Raw genomic sequence first — 18623 nt, 5'->3', positions numbered from 1 at the left:
GAAAAGCCCATAAAACAATGAATCAATTATGTATGACAATCAACCAATTCCTATTTGGATTTATTCTTTGATCTTCTCTACCGTAACATCCAGTAATAAATTGTGCAGACGTGGGACTTTGTGGAGGCGGACTCGTGTCCCCTAATATTCTGGACCATGGGGCCAAGGGTTCCTCACCCGGTCCGTAGGCCTTGGCCCTCTTTGGGTGCAGCGTCTTGGCCCTCAATGGCGCACCAGGCTTCAGCTTAGATTTGGGAAACTGGGACAGGTAGGTCATCACCGAGTGTTCGTCCACGTTGGGATCCACAATCTCCTCTGGAGCAATGACCTGCAGAACCACGGGCCGGGGGGGGGGGGGCACACGTGAGGAGACAACCGATGGAGCTAGTTTATTCTGAATATTATGTTATCATGTTGATGCTCAGATATGTTCTGCTGTTTTTTCTTCATCATCTCTTGATATTCTTGAATAGAAGAGAAGTGAGGACAGAGCCTTGATGAACCCCATTTAGTTCATACAAACTGGAGGTTTGTTAGCGAAACGGTCTCATTTGGAATGATACCTAAAATCACTGTTTTTTCCAAGTTAACAGTTATCTGAATGTACTGTGTATTCTTGTCATCAACGTTTGAGGAGTAGGGAGAATTATTTAGTTTTCTAAATAATTAAAGTTTGAGTAAATTGGTGACCTCACATTTGTGGGTGTGTCTTATGTGAGTGTGTCACCGGTGATAAAGGGTCAGTGACAGGTAGACGTTACCTGTGGAACTCCGAGCCAGTCATCAGCCTGCTGCATGGCCTCTCTGGCATTCTCCACCGGCTGACTGGGATCCCACGTTTCCCAGTCAGGACACAGACCTGAAGGCATCACAACAAACACTTTTATTATTATCATCATCATTATTAGTCCTCATTTAGATAAGAAAAAAAGTAATATATATAATACATATACACCCATTCAATTACATGTCCACTACTTATTATCACACTTCAATGTCTGCTTCTAAACTTAAATCAATGCTTCATGATTCTGATTTATCAATAGTTAATGTCTCTTATATTCTCTAATTAATCAATGATTTATGTGTCTTACATTCTCCTATTCATCAGTGATTGTGTCTTCTATTCTCATATTACTCAATAGTTATTGTGTCTCCTGCTTTAGGACTAACTAAGGACAATTGTGTCTTCTATTCTTATGAATCAATGATTATTGTGTCTCCTGCTCCCTGACTAATTGATGGTTGATCAATCGTCCTCGATGGGGGACCTACCGGGAGCACAGTTGTCCACCAGTGCCCCGAGTGCCTTGCCGTCCCTCCAGTCCCGGTGGAAGTTGGTGATGGGGAGCTGGGGCATCTTGTTCTGGATCCAGCCCAGCAGGCGCTGCTTGGGGGTCAGCTTCTTGGCGTCCTCGTCGTCCTCGTCCTCCCACATGGGCATTGAGATGGAGTAGTGCAGAATCAGGGTCCAGATCAGACCCAGGATCAGCTTCAAGTTCCCGTCCACGATGGCTTTGGAGTCTGAGAGACGGGGGGTGGTTTAAATTCTCTGTAACATGTCATGACTCGGAAAGGCTGTTGCCACGGTTACTAACAGCTTGCTTCACAAACTCATCTGGTTGTATTGTAATCAAACACAGAACCAACAGCCAATGAGAAGCCGGTAATCTGCTGTCACGTCTGCTCGCCAAAATAAAAGCTCACTGCGTCGCATTATAATCTTCCCGCCATCAGGAAGACGCTTCAACAGCCGAGGGGAGATCTGCTCAGGATGATGTCATCTGAGGAATGAGGTCACTTTAAATTAGAAACACATGCACACACACACACACACACGCACACACACACACACACGCACACACCTAAAACAAAGCGCTGGACAGAACTACATCGCCCCTTTTCTCTGCTTTGAACGGATAAATGAGAGGCTTTCGTTACCCTGTTAGGAACCTTAAAGGGTTCAATTAGGAAATGCAGTTGATTATAAATCGTCTAAGAGTCTGACGAAGATCAATAATTCAAAGAAATGTATTCATCTAACATTCTTCTGACGGAACTTCATCTCATGAATAAACCTCCCGTTAAACAGTGTTAAGTCGGAGCGTCATGTATTAAAGCTGCATTCTGTGTAGTGACCAGCAGGGGGCCACTCCTCTGCTCCCATAGACGTCTATGAGGAAATGACTCTACTTCTCTGTAGTGACCAGCAGGGGGCGTCTCCTCTGCTCCCATATACGTCTATGAGGAAATGACTACTTCTCTGTAGTGACCAGCAGGGGGCGACTCCTCTGCTCCCATAGACGTCTATGAGGAAATGACTCTACTTCTCTGTAGTGACCAGCAGGGGGCGACTCCTCTGCTCCCATAGACGTCTATGAGGAAATGACTCTACTTCTCTGTAGTGACCAGCAGGGGGCGACTCCTCTGCTCCCATAGACGTCTATGAGGAAATGACTCTACTTCTCTGTAGTGACCAGCAGGGGGCGACTCCTCTGCTCCCATAGACGTCTATGAGGAAATGACTCTACTTCTCTGTAGTGACCAGCAGGGGGCGACTCCTCTGCTCCCATAGACGTCTATGAGGAAATGACTCTACTTCTCTGTAGTGACCAGCAGGGGGCGACTCCTCTGCTCCCATAGACGTCTATGAGGAAATGACTCTACTTCTCTGTAGTGACCAGCAGGGGGCGACTCCTCTGCTCCCATAGACGTCTATGAGGAAATGACTCTACTTCTCTGTAGTGACCAGCAGGGGGCGACTCCTCTGCTCCCATAGACGTCTATGAGGAAATGACTACTTCTCTGTAGTGACCAGCAGGGGGCGACTCCTCTGCTCCCATAGACGTCTATGAGGAAATGACTCTACTTCTCTCTGGATTTATTCCCTCAGTAAACATTGTAAACATGAGTTTATGGTCTCAGTCTCTAGTTTCAAGTGTTCTAACACAGCATGATGTTCATTTAGTGAATGATGGTCCATTTAGAGTAAAACAGACCATAAAGCAGGGGACGCTTTAGGGCGGGGCTACACGCTGATTGACAGGTCTTTAACAGACAATGAAGCAGGGAGTTAGTGTGTGTGCGTGTGTGTCTGACATCATACTTTCCTTCAGTATATCAGTGTTATTCGGACAGGAAGTGATGTGTTGGGAGCGACGCTGAAATCTCTACTGAAGCTTTTATTTATTCAGGTAGAACACGTGATGTTTTCCACTGCCAGAGGTCATTTGGAGTTCAGAAGTACTTTGATATAGATGGAAGTATTTATTTCTTCTGCTAGTTTCTAACAAACATTGTACTGTTCTAAATGAATCTTCTGTAGATTTAGATCATGATCTAATAAAACCATTAGTGATGATATAATTATTAGCTGAACATAAAGTCATTTTGATGAGCTCACCTTCTGAACACATGATGGAGAAATAACAACAACAACAGGTCCCTTCGTCATAAAGACAGAGCACCGGTTGCCAACACAGAGACAAAGATTATAATTAGAAACGGTGTCAAATCACATTCAGACGGAATTCTGCAGGGAAATGATGACACAAGAAAACATTATATATATATATAAATATTCATCAAAGTCGGCCCGAACCTGAAATGAGTTTGACCCCCTGGTCTAGTGGTTCCTATGCTAAAGGAGCTACATAGGGAAGCATTGAAGCGCCTTTCTTTGGCATTAAAGAGCAGCTGTGATTGATGATGACATCCTCAGAGCTCAGACTCAAGCGTCAGTTTGCATACAGACAATCACTAGGTTACAGGTGGGAGGGGTCAGTCTTGGGTCACCCAATGAAAGCCTTTGGGGGCGGGCCAAAGACGGAGACAGAAACATGGAGGTAGAGGACATTTTCCTTTTAAATCTCTTCAAGTTATTGATAAGCTGAGTAAAAGTGTGTGTTCGTTCTTTATGATCAGAGATTATTGATCCATAAGTACTTAGATATTATGTAACTTATTGTTCTGTAACAATCTAAGTAAAGCATAGATGCCCTGAAAGTGGCAAATAGCAACATTCTAAATGTCTTTACCTGAATACTGTTAGAGATCCTTGTTCATGTAAGTAAATACACTACTTTTGAATTCATTATTGAATTCTGTGCATTACAATGTGTTTAATCGGGTTTAAACATTGTAATTGTTGCTTGGTTGGTTGAGTTGTGTTATAACATGAATGTGTAGCTGTGACACATATGTACTGCAGTGAAGTACAAGTACAACGTGGTACAATAGTTGTGTGTTGAGCCCCCAGCTGCTGGTTGAGATGCTTCAGAGCAACTGTGATGACAGCTGATACACACACACACACACACACACACACACACAGACACACACAGACACAGACACACACACACACACACACACACACACACACACACACAGACACACACAGACACAGACACACACACACAGACACACACACACACACACACAGACACACACACACACACACACACAGACACACACACACACACAGACACACACACACACACACACAGACACACAGACACACACACACAGACACACAGACACACACACACACACACACACACACACAGACACACACACACACACACACACACAGACACACACACAGACACACACACAGGCAGCATTGATGAGGAAGAGGAGGCGTGTTGTTCGGAGCAGCCGTGTGACGCTCAGCTGCTTCAGCCGAACTCCACGGGAACAAAACAGGATTCAAGAGAAGAAGTTCTGACCCGGTGATGTCACAGTGACATCATCGACCCGGAGACTCAAAGTGCGTGACGTATATATACTAAAGTGACAAGGGTCCGCTCGCTGTGTTCCTTCCGGTTGTCATGGAGACCGACTGTAGGTGTGATGTCACCCTGCGGCTGAAGACTATGACGCCAATGAAAGCATCAATGTGCTTCTGGTTCCTGACAGTAAGCGGACTCTCAGGGTTCAGGTTCTGGGGTTCTGGGGGTAGTTGGACACATCTGTCATTCTGTAATTTTACCTTCTGAAATGTGGATATTTATTTGAGTTTAGGTTCTGTTGATTGGAGCAAAACGGAATCAATAACAACGATGTTAATGCATTTATTTTATATTAAATCATAATAACGATGATGTCATACTTTTCATTTTGAGTCTGCAGTTTGGTTTTTAATGTAACTGTTGAGGTGAAGCTTTAATAAAAAGGTTCAATGATCCAAACAGTGTGTTTAGTACAGCGGGGACGGGGGGGACGGGGGGGGGGGGGCACATTCCTGAGTGCTGACTGCCACATGGAAACCATTACAGACTGGGAGAGACCACGAGCGCAGAGAGGGAACGATTGGTGCTACCTCCAACCAGCAGAACCTATGTAGAACCCACACACGACCATCACGCAGAACCTATGTAGAACCCACACACGACCATCACGCAGAACCTATGTAGAACCCACACACAACCATCACGCAGAACCTATGTAGAACCCACACACGACCATCACGCAGAACCTATGTAGAACCCACACACGACCATCACGCAGAACCTATGTAGAACCCACACACAACCATCACGCAGAACCTATGTAGAACCCACACACGACCATCACGCAGAACCTATGTAGAACCCACACACAACCATCACGCAGAACCTATGTAGAACCCACACACAACCAACACACAACCAATACACAACCCGCACAGAACCTACGGAGATTAAAGAAAACGATGTGGATGGTATCAACTATTTGAGTGTGACCCGGTTCTGACTCGCTCTGTGTTTTATCTGGAGGATCTGGACTGGAGTGGATCTGGTTCTTGGTTTCCACTCTGGGTCTATTTTCAGCAGCTGTCGGTGGAAGCAGAGCTCAGCTGTCCTCATCAATCAGCCCCCCCACTTCATGTTTCCTCCCCATGGAACGTTTGTAGAACCACAGATGACAAACCGGGTTTGGGATTGAAGACACTTCCTGCTTTTCTTCATTAGAAGACAGATTGTTGACAGCCTTAAAAAAAGACACTTATTTGGTTTTCTAAAAACTTTATGCTCTTTATGCTTCCACTAACATTAAAAAACGTCCTCTTCCCTTAAACATCCTTTCCGCTTCCTTTTCCTCAGACACTGCCCCCCCCCCCCCCCCCCCCTCCTCTTCTTTAAGCACTTCCTGCTCCCTTGAACACAATTCCTCCCAAAAACGTTCTGCCTTACTTCTTGTTTCCATAATCTCACTTCTACAACTGGGCCCCTTCCTGTATCCTCTCTCCTTCATCCTCATGATCATCTTCGTAACCCTGAACTCCCAACAGATGTGGACACGTGACTGTTCACGGGGGTAAACAGCTGTGTGAGCAGGTAACAAGTAGATTTGAGGTCATGAGAGGTTTTGCATGTATAGTTTTAACCCTCTACACATTATTTACGGCTCAGCGAAGCTCAGTCATCGTTATTCGCTTATTGGGGGGATTTAAAGCAGCAGTTGAAGATCTCTTTGTGTTTCTATGAGCTCATGACAATAATAAAAACCTTCTTCCTCATCTTCATCCTCGCAGCCTGACCTCCGTGCGTCACTCCCCGCTCACGCGCGGTGTTAAAAATGTGCGTAAAAGTGTCCATGCGCGCGGTGCCGCCTCACTCACCGATGGACACCAGCCGGATGTGCTCCCTCTCCAGGAACTCCAGAGCCACGGAGACGTTCTCCAGCTTCATCTGCCTGAAGTTGGGTCTGGAGTGATACTTCCGGTACATCTTCTTCTGACTCAGCACCTCCAGCAGCCCGATGAGCTTCAGCCCGTCGCTCAGGTCCTTCTGCAGGTCGTTGATCCGCTTGTTGACGACCTTCAGGTGCTCGTTGCACCACCTGGTGAAGGTGTTCTGCTGGATCTTCTTCCACGGGGCGTCCTCGGCCAGGTCTTTCTCCGTGGCCGGCATCTCCTCCTCCTCGTCACCGAGGTCCGCGCAGCTCTGGAAGAACTGCGGCTCCAAGTAGCCGCTGTTGCTCATCATGTTGCACCTGAAGGTCGTCAACCCGTCGCGTTAACAGGCGGGTGGACCCAGAAGATCAGGCAGCAAAGGAGAGAAGAGGAAGAGGAAGAGGAGCGGTGCGAGCGGCGCGCCGCCTGCTGGGAGTTGCGCGTGCGCTCCGGTTCAGAGAGCAGATCCAGAGTCCGTTAGTCCTCCAGGAGTCATAAACAGTGAAGGACGGAACCAAAAGCACGAGGAGAACCTCACGAGACGCGATCCTCCTCCGACTCACTCGCTCCTGAGTCCGGGTCAAGACGCGCGGGCGGCGGCCTGCGGAGAGTCGGACTGCGGGTCGAGGCGAAGCCGAGCAGAGGTTTAAAAAGCTCGGCGTCACTCTGCCGGACTCCCAGGAATGCCCCCCGCCCCCCAGGGCCACATGCAAGCACAGCCGGGCACCCTGGTCCACGGCTCATTGGGCGCTGGAGGGACAGGAGGGGTCCCGGTGACACCTCCGGGTATTTATAGAGGATCCAGACGGGGAGCGACTCATTCATCGGGGTACTGAGGAAACATGACGTCATCTGATGGCAGCAAATCAGCTCGCCGAAACATGAGTTCATTTATTGTTCAACATCTAAAGTAGAGTCTTAGTGTCCGATGCTTCTGTGATTCAGATACTGAACATCTCATTTCTTACCATCACCTCCTTCAGCGTTCTGTCACCACGTGGTGTCATTACAGAGCAGCACCAACAGTGAAGATCTGACTACAATTAGTGATCACTAAGTATACTCACTTCTCTACAATACAACACAACATCACGTAACATTTTGTAACTTATGTAACATAATGGAATAAAAGCGCATAACACAATGCAAGATGAAATGTTGCGTAAAATGTAAAATATTTTCACATAATGTCACATACGGAACACAACACAACCAAGTGAGGCACAACTTCGTGTTAAGAAGAAACAAGCATTACACACAAAATGAAGTGAAATAGTACAGTACTAGTTTTAAAAGAATGTACTTATCTTAGCTAACACAAATGTACACGCTCTTTGCTGTGGCCTCATTAAAAGTTGCATCATATCTTAAAGACAATATTAATACACATCCAATAAAACTACGGGGGACATTAAACAAAAGGAAAACGGTTTTTGTCTTTTTTATTTGTCAGGTCATTTACAAAATGTACAGTCCTTGAGACAAAATCTTAACAAAGAAATAAAACCTAATTCAGCTATTACCGTAATGTTGTGCAGAACATCACTGAATAAATATCCTTCACAGAATCAGACAAATAAATCTATCACAAAATAGAAGTAGAACAAACAGCAACCAGATTACAAGATGCTGGTTCATCTTGAATCAGATTTCAGACGTCTAAGTAAAAACAGAGGTCGCACAGAACACCCGAAAAACACCCGAAAAACACCCAGAAAACACCCGAAAAACACCCAGAAAACACCCAGAAAACACCAGAAAACACCATAAAAAGCAGTAATGACACAATAAAGCGAAGTATGAGAAGAGTCTCTCATGGTGAATTAGTCATAAGGAGGGCGGAAGCCGTCACCACAGTGGGATCAAGAAAAGACGTGTGGAAAGAGGGAGGAAATGCTAAGCTAGCAGCAGTTGCGGTGGAAAATAGTCCAGTGTTTGTACTAAGCTCACCCAGACACGAGCTATTTTCGTACTGATAGAGAGGAAAGTGACACCTGATCAAAAGACTACTAAACATCTGATTTTAGAAACCTTTGACAACAAAATTAGAAATAAAACTGTCTAAAGTAACTATGAAATAATTGAATCAGACGCTAATGCTCAGCCATAGCCAGCAAGCATTGTTTAACGGCACAGCTGCTACAAATGCTTTAATCTACTCTACTTTCATGGTAATAAGATTATACTCTAAATCTAACATGCCACACTGTCAACTACATGTAACATTTTGTAGAATCCTAATAAGCTTGCTAACATTTGTCTGTACAAGCGTTGTTGAGAAAACTAATACGATAGCTTATGTTTGTTAGCGTACTACTAGGCCAGCTAACTTAATCAGCGCACTGCTAAGCTAACTCAGGTTTGCCAACATTTTCATTGTGACCCATCATAATAAGGGAACATCAGAGAAATATTTGAGTATCTTGACCAACTGAGATGAAACATTCCTCTGGAGTTTGATATAAGGAATGGAGAATTTATTTTTTACAGATGAACCAACTTCCTTCATTTGGATTTGGATTATTTATTGTCTGTTTAATATATTTAGTTCCATCTTTAAGTTAGAACTCAAGCAGCAGTTGTTTTAATGCTTCCTGGCATGAAAGCAAATACAACGGTGTCCCACAGGGCAGTATCATTGGTCCTCTTCTATTCACTATTTACACAAATAATACACAAGACAATACACATTTAATCAGTCACTTCACTGTCATATTGTACACAGGTTTCCCTTAAACAAAAAACCCCACCAATAATCAATAATTCGTTTAACGTTAGCATCCAGTCTAGCTACTGTCCATTCCACGACTTTTTACCTCCATTTGTCTCCTTTCTGCAGTCCTCTATCCTCTTCCCTTTCCTGTTATGAATAATTCCACATCTGTATCCAAAATAAAGTAACATACTACCTTATCTGCTGTGCAAAAATATCTGTCTAAACCTGAAAGCAAGAATCAGGTTCCAATCAGAGTTTAAAACCGGCACAGTGAAATCAGTCATCACGAATAATCTCTCATCACATCGATTTGGCTACAACGAAGCGCGTTGGAAGATATTAAAAGTGTTATTTTAAAATCCCACCTGCTTGATAGTAAAAATGCAGAAATACAGGGATAAGTAGGTTGAAGAAAGCTTGTTATTTCATTTTTTTCTTAGTTTTTTCCCATGCTACAAAACAGATCAATCAAATGATCAACATTGATGTTGTATTTTTGACAAACATGTGGTTTATAACAAACAGCAGGAAGCAGGACTCAATGCATAAAAAAAAAATCAAATATGATCTGCTACCATTAACTCAGTGAGCACAAATATATGACAATAATACAGGAAAAATAAGGCAAAGAATTTCAGAGCTGAAACGATTCGTCAATCAACAAAAAATTATAAATTCTTGGACTGAATGTTGAAATACGAAAAATGTCCTACTTTTATCTGGATAGGATCATTATAAGTACAACATTTTTAGAAAACACATTTACCAAACTAAGGTAATTAAGTACTATCTGATGATTATTGAATAGAAATTCATTACAACTTGATACCTTTATGAGTGAATTATTATTATTATTTGCTACATTCACTGGATAACTGAAGCTTCACCTGAACAGTTACATTAAAAACCAAACTGCAGACTCAAAATGAAAAGTTTGACATCATCGTTAATATAGTTTAATATAAAATAAAGGCATCAACATTGTTGTTATTGATTCCGTTTTGGTCCAATCAACAGAAACTAAACTCAAATAAATATCCACATTTCAGAAGGTAAAATAACAGAATGACAAACGTGTCCAACTACCCCCAGAACCCCCTGAAAACTTTAACAAAACAGAACCACAAATACATTTGATGATTATTTTATTGATTGAAAATTTTGGAATACATGTATATATATATTTATTTTAGGGTATATTTATTTATAAATGTATAACAATAATGATAACTTACTCACTAACTCTTTACACTGCAGTAGTATATCAGAGTACTTCTCCACCAACAGCTGACACAGAACAACCATCCCGCTCTAAACAACATTTAACATGAGAAATGAGCCCGTTAGACCTTTTGTGGAAGTCGGATAATGAAACCAACCTGCTGACCTTCTGCAGGAGTCTCTGTGGAAGACTTTTCTTTAGTTCCTTTTCCCTCCAGAGCGCTGTGAGGTCACCTGCTGTGCGTGGTCCTCAGGCTCTGGTGAAGCTGGGGACGACTAGAACCACAAAGGCCGCCACGGCGACCGCTGCCACCGCCAGATTCCAGCCCGCGGCGTCGCCCCGCTGAGGAGAACGGAGCAACATGAGGGGACGGAACTGAGGAAGACTCCCGGGCACAAGGTAAGCATGAAACTTCACAAGACAGAATGTTGATTGAAGGAACATAAACTGTCCTCAGGACAAAGGGTTCGAAGGTGCTGGTCTTGGGTAACTCATGGTTTCACGTCATAGCGCCCCCTACTGACGGTGCCCAGTTTGCCGTTTCCTTAGCCGGAGGCTTTTCAGGTGACAACACGTGAGAAAGATGTTGTACCGCCCTGCACCTGGTGGTCGGACCACATCTATTTATCTTGAAGCATTCTGAACTCTATGAAGGAATCTGTAGTGATGCTTCACCGATTAAACGTTTCTCGTCCCACTCAATCGCTGTACGCGCAGAAGGTAATGTACGTAGAGGCTGTTAGGATTCAGCCTCTCTTGGTTTGGAGAAAGAAGGGGCGTGGCCGTACCTGGTCCTCTCTAGGACGCCAGCTCCTCCCACCAGCACCAAATCAAGGCCACTATAACAATCATCCCTATGAAGGGGATGGAGAGGACAGGGGGCTCAGAAGGACCAGTGCGGTTCTGGGAAAAAGACAAAAGGGTAGTGCAGGGGGGCATGGAGAGAGGGGGGTGGTAAGAGAAAATAAAACCATAAAAGAATCAGATGAATAAAGTCCGAATGTGTCGGGAAGAAAAGCGAGCGTGGGGCAAACAAACTTTATGCAGGCAAGTTAAGCATCAAAGCCATCAAATCAACAGAGAATTTGATCAAGTTAATTGTGCAAGGTGTGTGTGATAAAAACATGGGGAATAGGTGAATGGAAGGAACCAGAAAGATCCGGAATTGAGAGGAACACATTGTTCCAGGCAAACGACCTGACAATGACCTTTGACAACTGCGTCCTAACCCGTCCCTGACTGCTGGGAGCCTCTGTGTGACACTCGCCAGTCAACATGTTCCTGTAGATACATGCTGCTCACCATCGGGAGAACTCTGGTCATCTCGCGCCTTGACTACTGGAAGTCCTCCTATCAGGTCTACCGGCCAGCGCCATCGACCTCTGCAGATCATCCAGGATGCAGCAGCTCCGCTGGTCTTCAACCGAAAATCACCCACACTACTCCGCTCCTCCTCTCCCCTCGCTGGTGACCGGTCCTCTCCCCTCGCTGGTGACCAGTCCTCTCCCCTCACTGGTGACCGGTCCTCTCCCCTCGCTGGTGACCGGTCCTCTCCCTTCGCTGGTGACCAGTCCTCTCCCCTCACTGGTGACCGGTCCTCTCCCTTCGCTGGTGACCAGTCCTCTCCCCTCACTGGTAACCGGTCCTCTCCCCTCACTGGTGACCAGTCCTCTCCCTTCGCTGGTGACCGGTCCTCTCTCTTCACTGGTGACCGGTCCTCTCCCCTCGCTGGTGACCAGTCCTCTCCCCTCGCTGGTGACCGGTCCTCTCCCTTCGCTGGTGACCAGTCCTCTCCCCTCGCTGGTGACCGGTCCTCTCTCTTCACTGGTGACCGGTCCTCTCTCTTCACTGGTGACCAGTCCTCTCCCTTCACTGGTGACCAGTCCTCTCCCCTCGCTGGTGACCGGTCCTCTCTCTTCACTGGTGACCGGTCCTCTCCCTTCACTGGTGACCAGTCCTCTCCCCTCGCTGGTGACCAGTCCTCTCCCCTCGCTGGTGACCAGTCCTCTCCCCTCGCTGGTGACCGGTCCTCTCTCTTCACTGGTGACCGGTCCTCTCCCTTCACTGGTGACCAGTCCTCTCCCCTCGCTGGTGACCGGTCCTCTCCCTTCACTGGTGACCAGTCCTCTCCCTTCACTGGTGACCAGTCCTCTCCCTTCGCTGGTGACCAGTCCTCTCCCCTCGCTGGTGACCGGTCCTCTCCCTTCACTGGTGACCAGTCCTCTCCCTTCGCTGGTGACCAGTCCTCTCCCTTCGCTGGTAACCAGTCCTCTCCCTTCGCTGGTGACCGGTCCTCTCCCTTCACTGGTGACCGGTCCTCTCCCCTCACTGGTGACCGGTTCTTTCTCTTCCCTGGTGACCAGTCCTCTCCCTTCCCTGGTGACCAGTCCTCTCCCCTCACTGGTGACCAGTCCTCTCCCCTCACTGGTGACCAGTCCTCTCCCCTTGCTGGTGACCAGTCCTCTCCCCTCGCTGGTGACCAGTACTCTCCCCTCGCTGGTGACCAGTCCTCTCCCCTCGCTGGTGACCGGTCCTCTCCCTTCACTGGTGACCAGTCCTCTCCCTTCGCTGGTGACCAGTTCTCTCCCCTCGCTGGTGACCGGTCCTCTCCCCTCCCTGGTGACCAGTTCTCTCCCCTCGCTGGTGACCGGTCCTCTCCCCTCGCTGGTGACCAGTCCTCTCCCCTCGCTGGTGACCGGTCCTCTCTCTTCACTGGTGACCGGTCCTCTCCCTTCACTGGTGACCAGTCCTCTCCCCTCACTGGTAACCAGTCCTCTCCCTTCACTGGTGACCGGTCCTCTCCCCTCACTGGTAACCAGTCCTCGCCCTTCACTGGTGACCAGTGGCCGCCAGCATCCCTTTCTAAAGATTGGTACTTGCGTACCGTGCGGTCAACAGATCAGGTCCAGTCTACATCCAGGACCGGTCTAACCCAACGTCCCTACTTACTCACTGAGAGCTTAACACTCAACAACATACCGACTGTTTGATGTCCTGCCTCCTAGATGGTGGAATGAGCTCCTCAGGAACAGCAGAACATACAGCTAAAAGCACACCTCTAACCACCACACCTGGACTAGGTAGCACTTTACTAGCACCTACGACTAACTCATAGCACTGATAGGACCTAATAGTTTGGATTTCTTAAATAAATGTGTGTTGTCTTGGTCTGTACCTGGATGATTGCACTTATTGTAAGTCACTTTGGGGAAAAGCGCAGGCGAAATGCAAAATCTAAATGTGAAAGTGGAGACAGCTGGCAATTTATCGCCAACAGAGAACCTCTACATCGAGTCCTTTAAAGGTCTCCACTAGGGATGGGAATCCTTTGGTTTTTCCCCGATACCGGTGCCTAAACCAATACTTTTTTTTAAAAGCACACATACAAGCATATGTATACATATATTACATTACAGGTGGTTTAGCTGACGCTTTTATACATTTTTAACCCGTTGTTTTACATTTTGCCCGGCGAGCAGTTAAGGGTCGCGTCTCAGGGACACTTCGACATGGAGCAGTCAGGGTTTGAACCGCCAACCTTTCGGTTTCCCGGCGCACCCTCGCTATACACATACATACATACATTATATATATTTATATATATATATATATGTGTGCGTCAGGGGTGCGTTGACCCCTGACCCCTGAAGCCGCTGCGTGCTGCAGTCAGTTAGATGCAGAGAGCGAGACGGTAGCTGAAGATGGAGAGAGATTTTTGCTTTGGAAGTAAAACCAAGAGAAGAACCGAGCAGAGGAATTCCTCCACTTGTCAAACAGGGCGACTTTAGAACGTTTAATTGCGATTAGAAATGTTGAGTTGTGCGATTAATTAGGGTTTTTTAAAATCTATTGACAGCCCTTATATATAGAGGCTGTTGACCTCTGACCTCTCACCTGCGACTTTGCATCCCCCAGTTCCTGCAGCTCAGCCCTGCAGCGCTGCAGCTCCTCCTCCTTAGACGCTCGCTCCCGCCGGCTGCTGGCGTACAGCCGCTGCAGCTCCACCAGCTCGCCTCTCAAGCTGTCGCACTGACGGGAGGACAGACAGGTAGAGGAGGTTAGCGGGTCGCCAGCTAACCTGTATATTTACTCTACTGGTACACTAATCTAGAACAGTCGATATAGTGGTATACTAGTACAGGGGTCCCCAACCACCAGTACCAATCCATATTGTCATATTACGTTTTATTTTGAAAATGGATTCTCTCCTGATTACGTGTGTTCTTCCCTCTTCACATCTTTCCGTCACCAAGGCTTTTTTTCCTTTGGTACAATTGTCCACTACTTGCTGGTCGGCTGGTTATTTCATGGTGTTTGTCCTCCACACCTCCAAGACCTGACAGCGAATTACTGTTTAACATGAAAATGACCCCTGTACTAGTACATCTACTATTGTAGTATACTACTATATATATATATACGATTTACTAGATGTATACTAGTCTGTATATAGTATACTAGTAAATGATATGACCGCCTAACATCTATTCCTAACCACTATTCCTTGACCTCTGAGGAGAAGGTCAGGGGGTCAAGGAAAGGTGGTTAGGAGAGTTGCTGAGGAGTTAGGACAGGACGAGGCGGTGTTTAGTGACCACTGAGCTGCGTGGTTGTCATGGACGGAGACGCCAGATGCTTCATGTGTACAGTGAGTCGTGCAGACACACAAACAATCACAGGAAAGCGTATGAATATGAATGAATGATATAAACACGTGATCTGCGTTTCTACGTCATGATCCTCATTGCTCATGAACGATTATTTAAGTATTTCTGCCTCAAAGAATTATGGGACGGAATCATCTCCTTCCAGTGGTTCCTAAAGGAGCTAAGTAAGGAAGCACTGAAGCTCCTTTCCTCAGCACTAGAGAACAGCTCCCTGAGCAGGACGGACGGGTCCAACGCGTTTAGAGGCACAGCTGGTTTTCACTGTTCATACTTTGTTTTACCAGAAATATACATTTGATTTGAGTTATTTATTCGTACATATTGTTGTTTAATTCTTTAGGTCGATATAATATTAAGATGGCTAGTTTAATACTCCCTCGTTATGAAGCATCCATAGTTTTGCTTTGCTGATTGATGGGTGACACTGTGGGCACCTGGAGGGTATCTAAGGGCGTGGCCAGGTACAGGACCAGCATGCACCTGGGTGAGCCAGAGGAAGTTGTACGTGTTTGTTGCCTTGTTTGGAATAAATGCAAAACAAAAGGAAAAGACGTCCGCTGTGTGAAATAAACAGTCGGTTCATCAGTAATAAATGATGGATCCTGAAGGACAAATGGACACTTCAGTTTTATGTCTGATATCTGACCTCAGTCTGGACTCTGAGAGACGTCTCCTCGGCTCGTCTCAGCCGGACTAGGACGTTGAGCCCCGGGGGGTCCGGGTCCTCCAGGTCTTGGAGTTCCGGACCGGACTGAGACAGAGTGATGTAAGAACCCGTCTTCACCTGCTCGCGTCCAGTGTCAGAGACGGCCAGGTACGCATCATCACACCTGTCCAGAGGTCGGTGAAGGAGGCTAAACACATGCTCAGTGACGTGATGATGTCATAGCAGCAGGTTGATTGACAGCTGCTTGGCCCACTCACCAGTCTCCGAGCTGCAGTTTCTCCACTTTGCTGTCCAGGTCTCTGTTGTCTTTGTGCAGAAGTTGACGTCGATCAGTTAGCGTGAAAAAGCCGTCCTCCAGCTGGCCGCTGTCCCCTGAACACACAGTTCAATCACCTGTCTCACTTACTGTGCGTCTCTCTCAGCTGTGTGTCTTTGTCTCACCTGTCTGCCTGAGTCTCACTCTGTATTTCTACGTGTCTAATTGCCGTCTGTCTTTGTCTCCCGTGTCTCACTCACCTGAGTTGAGGCCCTTGGTGACCTCCACCGTGTGCTCCTGCGTGCTGGCGTGGAGTCGCTGTAGCTCCGCCTTCAGCCGACACAGCTCCTCCTGCAGGTAGGCGATGTCGTTCTCCCTCTCAGCCGCTGCCTCCTCGGCGCCCTGCTGGAGCAGCAGCACCTCCTCCTGAGTACAGCGGAGCTGCTCGTGCACCTTCTCCAGCTCGCTCTCCTTCTCCTCCTCCAGGCTGTCCATCTCCTGCTGGACCGACCAGAGCTTTGCTGGAAGAGGACGAAGAGGAGGAGGAGGAGGAGGAAGAAGAGGAGAAGGGGTCGGTTCAGTTAGGAGTCTTTACTCCTTCAGTGTTTGGTGAACCAGGTGAAGCTGAACCTTGGAGTCTGTGGATCTGTCGGGTGAAGCTCTCCGCCTGCTCGGCGCTCACCAGCCGCTCGTCCTCCAACAGGCCTGAGGGGAGACAAGAGGAGGTGAGGAGGAGGAGGAGGAGGAGGAGGAGCGGAGCACATGAGGAGGTTCTCACCCTGCAGCTCCAGGAAGCCCTCCTCGTGTCTCTGAGAAACCTCCCTGGTTTCATCCAGCTCCATCAGCAGCTGGAACACCTGACCTCTCAGCTCCTCCTCCTCTTCTCCTCCAGCTGCTTGCTCCTCCTTCACCTCCTTCTGCTCCAGGGACTCCTGGTCTTTGGTTACCACGGGCATGACAGCCTTCATCTCACACAGCTCATCTTTCACACACGGATCAATAGATACGTGGTTATTAATCAATATGTACATTTGAGATCAATAAGTAATAATAGTAACTTTCTTCATTTGTGTATAAGTCATATATTTGTATCATGTATTAATGCATCTATGTAACTAGTGTGTTTATACACATGTGTAGGTATGTATATTATTATACATATTTAATTAGTACATATAACCTATTTACTAATTAATATGATGTATTTATATAGATATTGATACGATGTATGAATATATTTGAATACGGGGACTGACCTGACGGATCCAGAACCTCCTCGATGACCGGCGGCAGACGGAACACGTCCATGTTGATCAGATGACGAGGCTGCAGACGCACAGACAGAGAGACAGACCGACGGATAGCTAGACAGACAGACAGACAGACAGACAGACAGGCAGGGACAGAGACATGGTTACTGATTAATGTCCATTACTTTGTCTTTTCATCATTAGTTCATTTGTTATGTACAATACTATGTACAACACCCCTGAGCCTCAGCTTCAGTTGCTATGGATACAAAGCCACAATCTAGTGGATGCTTGGTAAGCTTCCTTGTTTATGTGAAGCTCTTTGATTGGATGTCTACTTCGTAAGATACTTACGTACCAACTTAGGATACAGCATAGGGTACATTGTAGCATTCAACGTAGGATACAATGCGGGGTACAACGTAGGGTGCATCCTAGGAGCAAACGAAGTAGACATCGTAGGATACCACATGAAATACATCGTAGGATACAACATAGGATGCTGCGTAGGATGCAACAAGGCAACAACGTACAGTAGGATACATGGTAGGATGCTGCGTAGGATGCAACAAAGCAACAACGTACAGTAGGATACATGGTAGGATTACATTACAGGGTACATCGTATAATGTAGGCTACTACATACCGTAAGCTAAGCTAACCACACCTGGACTTGCCGTCACGTGTAAATGAAGGTAATGTGTGAGCAGCGTTCTGAATCCCTTAGCAACCTTCAGATATTATCATAGCTTTAGTGATCATATATTATTGATCAGTGATCATAGACCCTTGATCATTAGTAAATGTGGATACGTTTGTGCAGCTTGTGAGCTCATGAAGCTGAACTGTCCCTTTAAGAAGTGACGAGCCGCTGACATGTTCTAACGTCTCTAACGACCTTCACACACACACACACACACACACACACACACACACACACACACACACACAGTAAATACCTGAAGCTGAGACGTTGGTGCAACTCAGTCTGCTGCAGCTCTCTATGATGTGTTATCTGCAGCTCCTCCTCCTCCTCCTCCTCCTCCTCCTCCTCCTCCTCAGCTCCTCTGTGTGACGCAGAGCGGCGTCGCCGCGCACATCACAACACAGCGGGTCACCATGACGACTGTCGTCAACCAGCTGATTGATTGCTGTTCGTCTGTAGCGTGGTCCCACTCCCACTAAGGACG

General features: G+C 46.7%; 2 protein-coding genes and 1 long non-coding RNA gene across 24 annotated transcripts in view; 1 reads left to right on the top strand and 2 right to left on the bottom strand.

The window, feature by feature from the left end:
- The window catches only part of flncb (filamin C, gamma b (actin binding protein 280)), a 33118-nt gene extending 25621 nt beyond the window's left edge, over positions 1 to 7497 (bottom strand). For all 18 annotated transcript variants that reach the window (XR_013467345.1, XM_078100856.1, XM_078100858.1 and 15 more), the window contains exons 1-4: positions 6602 to 7497; positions 1276 to 1524; positions 762 to 859; positions 178 to 328 (exon numbers count right to left, since the gene is read on the bottom strand). Coding sequence is in view for 17 of the 18 variants with exons in the window: in XM_078100856.1 (XP_077956982.1) it covers positions 178 to 328; positions 762 to 859; positions 1276 to 1524; positions 6602 to 6968 (865 nt within the window). In the remaining variant the exon portion in view is untranslated. The remainder of the gene's footprint in view (positions 1 to 177; positions 329 to 761; positions 860 to 1275; positions 1525 to 6601) is intronic.
- Positions 6189 to 7806, top strand: LOC144406141 (uncharacterized). The gene is made up of 2 exons (XR_013467346.1): positions 6189 to 6317; positions 6515 to 7806. It is a non-coding gene; the product is annotated as an uncharacterized LOC144406141 (long non-coding RNA).
- A 2693-nt stretch (positions 7807 to 10499) lies between these two features.
- ccdc136b (coiled-coil domain containing 136b) lies at positions 10500 to 18616 on the bottom strand. 5 transcript variants are annotated; one of them, XM_040175517.2, is made up of 11 exons: positions 18393 to 18536; positions 17792 to 17867; positions 17440 to 17547; positions 16962 to 17165; positions 16814 to 16888; positions 16444 to 16704; positions 16185 to 16299; positions 15907 to 16090; positions 14488 to 14622; positions 11382 to 11496; positions 10500 to 10935 (listed from the first exon to the last, which is right to left on the bottom strand). In XM_040175517.2, the coding sequence occupies exons 3-10, from the start codon at positions 17489 to 17491 to the stop codon at positions 11392 to 11394; spliced, it is 1131 nt and encodes a 376-aa protein (XP_040031451.1). In that variant the 5' UTR covers positions 17492 to 17547; positions 17792 to 17867; positions 18393 to 18536; the 3' UTR covers positions 10500 to 10935; positions 11382 to 11391. The 5 variants fall into 5 exon arrangements, with proteins under 5 accessions (XP_040031451.1, XP_077957023.1, XP_040031450.1 ...); XM_078100897.1 differs by lacking the exon at positions 11382 to 11496 and having other exon boundaries at positions 18393 to 18616; XM_040175516.2 differs by lacking the exon at positions 17792 to 17867 and having other exon boundaries at positions 18393 to 18537.
- Between the last annotated feature and the right edge of the window lie 7 nt (positions 18617 to 18623).

This window comes from Gasterosteus aculeatus, chromosome 4 (genome assembly GCF_964276395.1).
Source record: "Gasterosteus aculeatus chromosome 4, fGasAcu3.hap1.1, whole genome shotgun sequence".
Classification (NCBI taxonomy): domain Eukaryota; kingdom Metazoa; phylum Chordata; class Actinopteri; order Perciformes; family Gasterosteidae; genus Gasterosteus; species Gasterosteus aculeatus.
This window is presented reverse-complemented; position numbering and strand designations above follow the sequence as displayed.

Excerpts from the sequence above, each read along its gene's own strand:
- ccdc136b (XM_040175516.2), bottom strand. The coding sequence starts at position 17,491 with ATGGACGTGTTCCGTCTGCCGCCGGTCATCGAGGAGGTTCTGGATCCG. Across the intron at positions 16,705-16,813 it reads ACAGATCCACAGACTCCAAG|CAAAGCTCTGGTCGGTCCAG; the intron begins GTTCAGCTTCAC and ends GTCCTCTTCCAG. Across the intron at positions 16,300-16,443 it reads CACCAAGGGCCTCAACTCAG|GGGACAGCGGCCAGCTGGAG; the intron begins GTGAGTGAGACA and ends CTGTGTGTTCAG.